This window comes from Bufo gargarizans, chromosome 10 (genome assembly GCF_014858855.1).
Source record: "Bufo gargarizans isolate SCDJY-AF-19 chromosome 10, ASM1485885v1, whole genome shotgun sequence".
NCBI lineage: Eukaryota > Metazoa > Chordata > Amphibia > Anura > Bufonidae > Bufo > Bufo gargarizans.
Window position 1 is genome coordinate 38,779,307 of NC_058089.1, and position 10,490 is coordinate 38,789,796.

The 10,490-nt window shown below is 43.9% G+C and overlaps 1 protein-coding gene across 1 annotated transcript in view; it reads left to right on the plus strand.

The window, feature by feature from the left end:
• Positions 1-7,807, plus strand: part of TM7SF2 (transmembrane 7 superfamily member 2) — a 30,056-nt gene extending 22,249 nt beyond the window's left edge. Inside the window, exons 9-11 of the mRNA XM_044269769.1 lie at positions 2,134-2,214; positions 6,057-6,179; positions 7,420-7,807. Coding sequence (XP_044125704.1) covers positions 2,134-2,214; positions 6,057-6,179; positions 7,420-7,580 — 365 coding nt within the window. The 3' untranslated portion in view covers positions 7,581-7,807. The remainder of the gene's footprint in view (positions 1-2,133; positions 2,215-6,056; positions 6,180-7,419) is intronic.
• Positions 7,808-10,490: the final 2,683 nt, after the last annotated feature.

Sequence of the window (10,490 nt, forward strand, 5' to 3'; positions counted from 1 at the left end):
GCAGAACTACAGCTCTTTCTATCGTGTGTAGTGGACGAAGCTGGTTACTGCAGCAGTGCTCCCATTCTTATTAATGGGAGCAGTGCTGCAGTAACCAGCTCCATCCACTGACGAGAATGGGAGCAGCACTGCAGTAAGTAACCAGCTCCATCCACTGACGGGAATGGGAGCAGCGCTGCAGTAAGTAACCAGCTCCATCCACTGCCGAGAATGGGAGCAGTGCTGCGGTAACCAGCTCCATCCACTGACGAGAATGGGAGCAACGCTGCAGTAAGTAACCAGCTCCATCCACTGACGAGAATGGGAGCAGTGCTGCAGTAACCAGATCCATCCACTGACGAGAATGGGAGCAACGCCCACTGACGAGAATGGGAGCAACGCTGCAGTAAGTAACCAGCTCCATCCACTGACGAGAATGGGAGCAGTGCTGCAGTAACCAGCTCCATCCACTACAAACAATGGATAGAGCTGTAGTTCTGCCGTCACATCCAGCACTACTGCAGGAGAGCTGATCAGCAGCGGTGCAAGGTACTAGACTCCCACCAATGAGATATTGAAGGCCTATCCTGAAGATAGGCCATCAATATACAAGTACCAGAAAACCCCTTTAAAAAGCTATGGACACCTTTTGGGGTTTTTATTATTTTTAACTTGCATAATTATTATTAACTTTTTATTACTGAATTCTCCTTATCTTTGGTAAAAATAATTCTTCCAGTTGGTCTTTATTAAAAAATGTTCAACGGTTCGTCATCTACAGTCTTCAGTTTTACTCTCTTTGCAGACTGTTCATTCTGCTTTTCAGTGAATTCTGTCAGAGGACTGTTTGACAGCTCAATATTTAGTCCTTATCTATGATCTTCTGACAGCTCATAAACACTCATTTAAGTTGAAGTCTTGATTTGATAAGAATTTAGCTTAAATAAATATTTATGAGCTGTAAGGGAACTAGAGATACGGGCTACAGATTGAGACACTGGAGCAGTCTTTTTACTATTAGGGTGGGTTTGTATTGGCTTTTTTTTTATTCCGTTATAACTATATTCTCCGTCATGTATAACGGATACAAACGTAATCATTATGTGTCCCCATAGACATGCCTCTCGAAGGCTTCCTTTTGCATTCCGTCCTAGAATTCCGTTATAACGTAACCTATAACGGGATTCAATAAGGCCAATGCGAACCCGCCCTTAACCCGCTCGTTGCCAGGATTGAAGTGGCAGCGCAGTTTAATGGCACCTTCCTTTCCCATTCAAATGAACGGGAAAAGAAAGTGTAATCATCTAGAGCAGGTTAACAGTGAAAAGGACATGGTGGCCTCTTCAAACAGCTGATCGCCATATGGTGTCAGACCCCGCCAATCTGATATTGATGACCTATCCTGTAGATAGGTCATTAATATCTAAGCACTACACAACCCCATTAAAGGGGTTGTCTCACTTCAGTAAATGGCCTTTATCGTGTTTACACAGGGAGATGTGCTGCTGACAAATGACAACTTTTGGTGCCTCGTGAAAGATGCGATCACCTGTTTTGGGGGGATCGGCAATACATTTACACAAGCCCTTTATGCTTTGCATGTGTAAAACGGCCCTAACCGTGGACTATAGTACAGGGTGTAACTCCTGATCACAATGAGATAAGTCACGCAGTATATTTATAGCCTTCTTGTTTTATGTAGGTAATAAGTTTATATTCTACAGGTGAAACTCGAAAAATTAGAATATTGTGCAAAGTTCATTTATTTCAGTAATGCAACTTAAAAGGTGAAACTAACATATGAGACTCATTACATGCAAAGCAAGATATTTCAAGCCTTTATTTGTTATAATTTGGATGATTATGGATTACAGCTTATGAAACCCCAAAGTCACAATCTCAGGTCCCCTTTGCTCAGGGGGTATGGATTAATTAGCTGACTAGAGTGTGACACTTTGAGCCTAAAATATTGAACCTTTTCACAATATTCGAATTTTAAGTTGCATTACTGAAATAAATGGACTTTTGCATGATATTCAAATTTTTCAAGTTTCACCTGTATGTGCTGCTTCTTACTGTATATTGTTCTTCCATAAAGTGTGAGTACACAAATAGTTTTATATGAATTGATCTAATGAATAAATGTTCTCACAGCCGTTGGATACATCATTTTCCGAGGGTCTAACTCACAGAAAAATGCCTTCCGAAGAAATCCCTCAGACCCAAGTGTAGCTGGTAAGAGAATAATGAGATCAAGTATATATTTTGTGCAGTCTTCATTGCCTTGAAGTGAAATGCAACAAAGGAACCAAGTCTCTGCACCATGGGGCAGATTTAACCTGCCTTCAAAAAGTTGTAAAACAGGACTTTACACCACTCACTCCAGTTTTGACATATGGGTGGACAATTAGGTGTGGTTAGCTATGTTTCACTCCAGATTTATCACTGAGACTTTTTTTTAAAGTCGCAGTCCCATTCCAATAGGAGAAAACTGACTTCAAGTAATTCCCTTATGATACATCTCCCTCCTTATGTCTTAAAGCAGGCATGGCCAACCTGTGTCTCTCCAGCTGTTGTAAAACTACAATTCCCACCATGCCCTGCTGTAGGCTGATAGCAGTTGGCAGTCTGGACATGCTGGGAGTTGTAGTTTTGCAACATCTGGAGAGCCTCAGGTTGGCCATCCCTGTCTTAAAGGGTTGACCAGGATTTTACAAGTGATGGACTATCCTTAAGATAGGACATCAGAGTCTGATCGGTGAAGGCCCCACACTGCACCCCCCCCACCGATCAGCTATTTTGCAGTAGCTTTGGCATCAGAAGTCCACTGTTAATGGACGGAGCTGCTTACTGGAGCATTGCTTCCATTCACTTCAGTGGGAGCAGCGCTGCAGTAACTGGCTTCGTCCACACTATCTGATCTGCAGGGTTCCACCTCCTCTCTATTGATCAGCTGTTCTGTAGTAGTTCTGGTGCTGTAAATCAGCACTAGAACTTCACAGCTCCATACGTTGCACACATGTGAATGGCAGCAGCACTGTAGTAACCAGATCCGTCCATTACATAGTGGATGGAGCTGTGTAGTTCTGTCGCTGTCTTCTGGAGCTACTGCAGAACAGGGGGTGCAGAGTGTTGGACTCTCATCGATCTGACAGAGAATGCCTGTCCTGAGGACAACCCCTTTAAGAAAACGTGTACAATTTGCAAAGACTGAGTTATTTAAAGAGCATGTGTCAGCAGATTTGGACCTATGAAACTGGATGACCTGTTACATGCGCGCTTGGCAGCTGAAGGCGTCTGTTTTGGTCCCATGTTCTTTTTTTTTTTTAAAGCAAAATTTTTCTTTATTTTTCAAGAAAAAGACATGTACAAAGTAAAATTCAAAGCAATGCTTGTCGGTTACAAGTCATTATCATAAAACATACAATGATGCCTTAGTCAGAAGGTAAAAGATTCAGACCATTTGACCCTCAAAATCAATTTTCTTATTAAGAGCCCTCCCCCCCACCCAGATCTAAGAAGACCCAAAACCCCCCTCCCTCTCCCTCCCCCCAACCCCAAACCAAAACTAACTTTCGTCCTGCTAGAACAATTACTATGCCTCTTGACAGACCTGGGCTAAAGGCAGTATGCCGGTGAACGAGTAACGTCTCGAGTTAGCCGTAGTAAAACACGTCAATGTGCCAAGCGACCTAGCGTCCCTTTCAACTGCTCTTCTAGGTACCACTTCGTTAGTGTGAAAGGTTTCATAATGCCCTCAATTTCGGAATCAGAGAAGAACTGTGTCAGGAAGCCTCTCCATGGTCCCATGTTCTTATGGGTCCACATTGCTGAGGAAAATTAAGTTTTAATATATGCAAATGAGCCTCTAGGAGCAACTGGGCGTTGACATTACACCTAGAGGCTCTGCTCTCTCTGCAACTGCTGCGCCCTCTGCACTTTGGCAGGATCAGGTATGATGATTTTCACAGCCTGGCCCCGTCAATCACAGTGCAGAGGACACGGCTGTTGCGGAGAGAGCTGAGCCTCTAGGTGTAACAGCAACGCCCCCTTTGCTCCTAGAGGCTAATTTGCATATATATAAAAACTTTTTTCTTTTGCATATATATAAAAATTTTCCTCAGCAATGCGGACACATATGAACAAGGGACCAAAACAGACGCCTTCAGCTGCCAAGCGCACATGTAACAGGTCAGCCAGTGTCATAGGTACAAATCTGCTGACAGATGCCCTTTAACTCCTTAGTGAAATAAATTGGTATCAAACTGGATCTTTTAGACACTGGTTACATTTTAACCCTTTCCCCAAACTAGGTGATACATTTCTTATGATCTCCTAGAAAGTAAATGTGATGTGCAGAAAAACTGTGACTGCAAGCAATCTAGCTTTAAAGGGAATCTGTTACCAGTGACCTCCCCATCACACTGTTTGCACAGATACATAGCTGTAGTTCATTCTTTTGTTGAGCCCAGGTTCCGTTCTTGAGTTATGATACTTTTTAATATGCAAATTAGACTTTTGGTGCAACGAGGACGTCACTATTGCTCCTGTTACACCCAAGCTCCTCTCCTTTCTGTGGCCAGCCCCTCCCTGGCTGCTTTGATTGACAGGACCAGGCAGTGGCAAGGCAGCCAGAGAGGGGCTGGCCACAGAAAGGAGAGGAGCTTGTGTGCAACCCCAGCAATGGTGACGCCCTCATTGCACCAAAGACCTAATTAGCATATTAAGAAAAAGTGGGAACAGAGCTTTGGATAAACAAAAATAAAAACAGCATTTTCATCAGATGAACCACAGTTATGTGTCTATGCAAACAGTGTGATGGGGAGGTCGCTGGTGACAGATGATCTTGTGCTGATTAAATGAATAATAAATCTTAATAGAGCTCCAAATATTGGTCTTCCCCAAACATAGTCAAGTAATAAAAGGCCATCTTTCTGAATGCTGATTAATAAGGGTGTGTATACAGCAACCACTGACCTCATTAAAGGGTTTCTACCACCAGATTTTGTGATATGTAGCGGACTGACACTAGCGATGTGCTAATGTCAGCACTACATAACAGTGTTCTTATTTCACTTCTGTCTGCGGCCATCTTCGCTGACGCAGTGACTGTCGGACGCGCTCCTGGCGCCGGATCCTTTACTGCACCTGCGCCGACTACATCACAGTGAGGAAGCCAGCACCAGTAGCGCGGCCTTCACTCACTGCGCCTGCGCCAGATACAGAAGTGAACGGCGCAGGCGCAGGATTTCCTCAACGATGCATGGATCTTGGACATCAATCAAGAGGATCGGGGCGGGCAGAACGGAGAACCTTTGCGGGATAAAGCGTGAGTAGACGGAGCCGCTAGGTGCTGATTTTACGCCCACATAGCACCTAGAGGCTCATTAGCATATTTTAAAAGTGTGTATTTTAGTGTAACGGCTGCAGGGAGAAATGTAAATAACACACTGTTATGTAGTGCTGACATTAGCGCATCGCCAATGTCAGTCCGCTACATAACAGTATTTCTGGTGGTAGAAACCCTTTAAAGGGTTTCCCGGCTTCCTATATTGATGACCTGTTAGTAGCTGCATGCACGTGCTGTTATAAACAGGCCAACCCTTTTAAAGAGATTGTCTAGTAGGATAATATTGATGGCCTATCCTCGGGATAGGTCATGAATATTAGATCGGCGGGGGTCTGACTCACGGTAACCCCACTTATCAGCTATTTCAAGGGGTTGCTCCGCTCTTGCTGCGTCCTCTATGCCACCTTCCTTGTACCGGTAATACAGTGTAACTACAATCGCCTGTCCCATTCACTTGCCAGGAGTCCGCCCCTCGCCAATCTGATATCGGATATCCCGGATTATAATACCGCACAACCCCTTTACGACCTTGTCTTTGGTAATGAAGCATTTCTCCATAATATTCAGCTCGGCCATCCATAAATAGCTGAACAAGTAGAGTCTCCGTGAGAAAGATGACACAGTATATGACGATGTAGCGGAATAGTATTTATACCTCTATGCGATATCCTTGCACGTCAATGTGTAACATTTTCATTTTGTAAAACACTTCTTCCATCGATCTTAGGATTGGAAACCATCCCAACAGCAACAGGAAAGAAGCTTCTTGTATCTGGATGGTGGGGTCTTGTTCGTCACCCGAATTACCTTGGCGATTTAATTATGGCCCTGGCCTGGTCACTGCCGTGTGGTGAGTCACTATAGTGCTACCAGTGCAAACCTAACCTGAGTAGGCCGTAATAACTGGAGAGGACGGGACAATGGAAGCAATGTCTTAAAGGGATTATCTGAGATAAATAGAGGATGGCACGCCTTGTTCTAAGGTTTAGTTTCTTTTAAAAATGATCCTTCCCTCCTGAACCTTATTTAAAATTCACACAATCACATTCAATGGGAGGAAATACGCTTCATGTGACGTCAGTATTTCCCGGACTGAACACTGCCCTTGTGACACGAACTCACAGCATTGTAATGATTTATAATTCTGCGTGTTCCAGCCCACATATACTCACATATTGCCATCAGTACAGTTCAGGACAGCTTAGTTCAGCCAGGAACACAGAGCATTATAAGGCCTCGTTCACACGGGCGTCATGGTTTTGGCCCGGATAAGATGCGGGTGCGTTGTGGGAAAATGCACAATTTTTCAGCGCAAGTGCAAAACATTGTAATGCGTTTTGCACGCGCGTTAGAAAAATCTGCATATTTGGTACCCAAACCCAAACTTCTTCACAGGAGTTCGGGTTTGGGTTAGGTGTTGTGTAGACTGTATTATTTTCCCCTATAACATGGTAATAAGGGAAAATAATAGCATTATTAATACAGAATGCATAGTACAATAGGGCTGTCTTCATCTTTGCTGTGCACAGGAAAAGGACCTTTGATGACGGCACTACGCTCATCACATGGTCCGTCACATGGTAAAAGATCATGTGAAGGACCATGTGATGAATGCAGTGACGTCACCACAGGTCCTTTTCCTGTGCACAGCAAAGATGAAGACAGAAGAGAAGCCGGACTGCGCGAACAAGTGGATTAAGGTGAGTTAAATTATTTTTTATTTTATTTTAACCTCTCCAGCGCTAATTGTACTATGCATTATGTATTAAGAATGCTATTATTTTCCCTTATAACCATGTTATATTTTTATGCACAGAATAAAAATGTGGCCAGCCTACAACTATCTATCTAGTGTAGGCAGCTAAAAGGAACATGTCCACCTAGACTGAGCGCTATGCTCTGAGAATAGTAGAAGGCAGAAGCTGTAATGAACCACTGGTCTTCTCCTCGGGGTCCCTGGAGTCACTGGCAGCTAGGCACCTGACCTGCTCGATGGCAGGAGCTTTAGTCCTGTTCCGTACATGTACAGCTCTTGGTCGTAATGAGTTTCGAAACAAACGGACTTTACTGACTGTGTTTATTTCCAACAGGTCTCGGTCACATCTTACCATACTTCTACGTTATTTATTTCACTGGTCTCCTGATTCACCGCGAGGCAAGAGATGAGCACCAGTGTTTGAAGAAGTATGGCCTGGCCTGGCAGGAATACTGTAAAAGAGTTCCTTACAGGATATTTCCATATATCTATTGATTCATCCATCCGACAACTAATAGCTGAGCTGTAGTCTGGCAAGGGCAAGAAAAACCGACTGCTACCTGCAGAGATGTGAATGGTATAAGATTCATTATAGAAACCGCAATGTTATCTGAAAAGTAAGTCACTAGGAAATTCACTGTTCAACCAGGGACAATGCCTTCTAGTACTAGCTCAGCTGAATGTTGCTTCACACTGGAGAAAAAGTACTTGTAATCCATATGCAAATGAGCAGTTAAGTGCATCAAGGGCGGGCCCAAGACACCGTGTGCATCCTTCCTCCTCCGACAACGCCTCTCTGCTTCCTGATTGGCAGGTCCAGGTTCCTGCACAGTTATCACACTTGGCCCTATGAATAAAGGAGAGTCTTATGGAAGAAGGCAGAGGAGCAAGGGTGCACGAGGGGCTTGGGCTTGCTCTCGGTGCACTTAACTGCTCATTTGCATATGAATTAAGAGCACTAGAAGCATTTTCTCTAGAATGAAGCAACAGATTGGCATGTGTGCCTGCTGTAACAGTGACGTTCCTGGTGACATTTAATTACTGGAAAGTAGACTGCTGGCAATAATAGGGCACAAGACTGGAAGAGTTCACCAGTGTTTATATGTAATGGGAGTCCGTGGGCAGAAGGTACAATGATATTGCTGTTCAGTCATTTTTAATGACCCAACAACCATGTTAGGCCAGGGACACACATGACAGGAAATGTGATGGAAAAATCTGCAGCGGTTTTGGTTTCGGAAAAGCCAGCGGATTTCCCTCTCTCCATTAAGAAGTGTGAAATCTGCTTATACAACTGAGGTGCTGCGGATTTCAAAACTGCAATACCGAAGCTTTTGAATTCAGAAATCCCCATCCACTTACTGGTATTGTACAACGCTGTGGATCTGCGGCACGAAAATCTGCAGCTAATCAGTCAAGTGTGACCCCCGCCTTAGGCCTCTTGCACACGACGGTATGCCCTCCGAGATATACGGTCCGTGAGCGCTCCATATGTCCCGGAGCGGCATTGATCGTGCTCACGGGAGCGCACAGCATCATACGTTATAATGATGCTGTGCACGTTGGGCCGCCCACGGGACTATTGACTAGTGTGCAAGAGGCCTTAGAATTTTAAAAACAATGTGATTTTTTTAACACAAATGAAAGTGATCTCATGTAAAGTCAGTCTCTGTAAGGCCTTATTCAGACATGTAATATGGATGCACTTAGTATCTGTTTTAGGGTTCAGCTATATGGCGATTTTGGGCACCACACTTGACGCGCACCCACACGTCTTGGAGTGTCGCCAGGCAGCCATAGAAATGAATGGGGTTTGCCACGACCGCAAAAAATCCAGCAGTGTTGAATTTTTAGCAAACCTGTGAGTGACTCCTTCATTCTTATGGCTGTCCTGCTACGCTACAACACTTGGGCTCGCGACACATCAGGGCACAAATCTCTGTGTAGCCGAACCCAACAGCTTCAGATCCCAACCCGACTTAGGCCTCTTGCACACAAACGTATTTTAATTCCGTGTTCGTTCTGGGTTTTTTGTGGACCGTATATAGAACTATTCATTTCAACGGGTCTGCAAAAAAACCTGAAGGTACTCCGTGTGCATTCAGTTTCCGTATATCTGTTCTGCTAAAAGATATAACTTGTCCTATTATTGTCCGCAAAACGGACAAGGATAGGACTGTTCTATTAGGGGCCAGCTGTTCCGTAAAATACGGAATGCACACGGACGTCATCCGTATTTTTTGCGGATCTGGTTTTTGCAGACTGCAAAATACATATAGTCGTGTGCAAGAGGCCTTAGAGTCTAATGACCCAAACTAACGCATCATTAGAATCTACGATGCATTAAGTTTAGCTCATTAGACCTGCGGTGGGATAAGATTTGTGGCCGTCTGAATGAGGCCTAAGGCTGTATTCATACGGCCTTAAAGGGGTTGTCCAGCCGTTAATATTGACCTATACTCAGGACAGGTCATCAATATCAGATTGGCGGGGGTCCGCACTACAGTTTGTCGCACCAATGTCGCGTGACAATTTTTATAATGGCAGTCTATGGTGTCGCACTGCAACATGCTGCGACGCGACAGTCGCAAAAAAATCCACCTTGAATGGATTTTTTGCGACTGTCGCATCGCAGTTGCAGCATGTCGCATGTTGCAGTGCGACACCATAGACTACCATTATAAAAATTGTCACGCGACATTGGTGCAACAAATGTCGCTGTGTAGACCTAGCCTAACTCTGCCTGATGGATGGGATCTGATCGCCTTCGTGGCACTGAATTCCTACACACAGCTGTACTAAGGCTGCTTGAAGTAATATTTCTGATTATTGATCTAACCCATAAAACATTTTTGTGCAGTACAATTTCTATAATAAAAAAAAAAAGAAAATGCAATAAAAAAAAAGTTTTTTTTAATTAATAGAAAAATTGTCCTTTTATTGTGACTACTAGAGATGAGCGAATTTCATGTTATGAAATTCGTTCACGCTTCGTTTGGTGGTAAAAGCAGAATTTGATTTCTTTACCACGGACAATAACGCAATTCTATGACGGAATGCATAACGGAATCCCTTTAGATTCCATCATAATACAAATCTATGGCCTGCATAACAGATCTGTTATCCGAAATTCGCTCATCTCTAGTGACTACAGCAGTGATGTTTTGTGTATGGGGCTGGCGAGTATGACTAGGTTGGCGTTGACTAATGTGTTCATTTCGGGCAACATGCTCCGTGTGCGTTATTTCCCGTCCTGAACACTGCTGTTATGACATGTACTCACATGATTATAATGATATGACTGCTCGTTCCTGCCTGATGTCCGCTGTAATGAACTGTACTGACTGGAATGTGGGCAGGAACCCACAGCACCATAAATCATTATAATGTTGTGAGTCCGTGTCA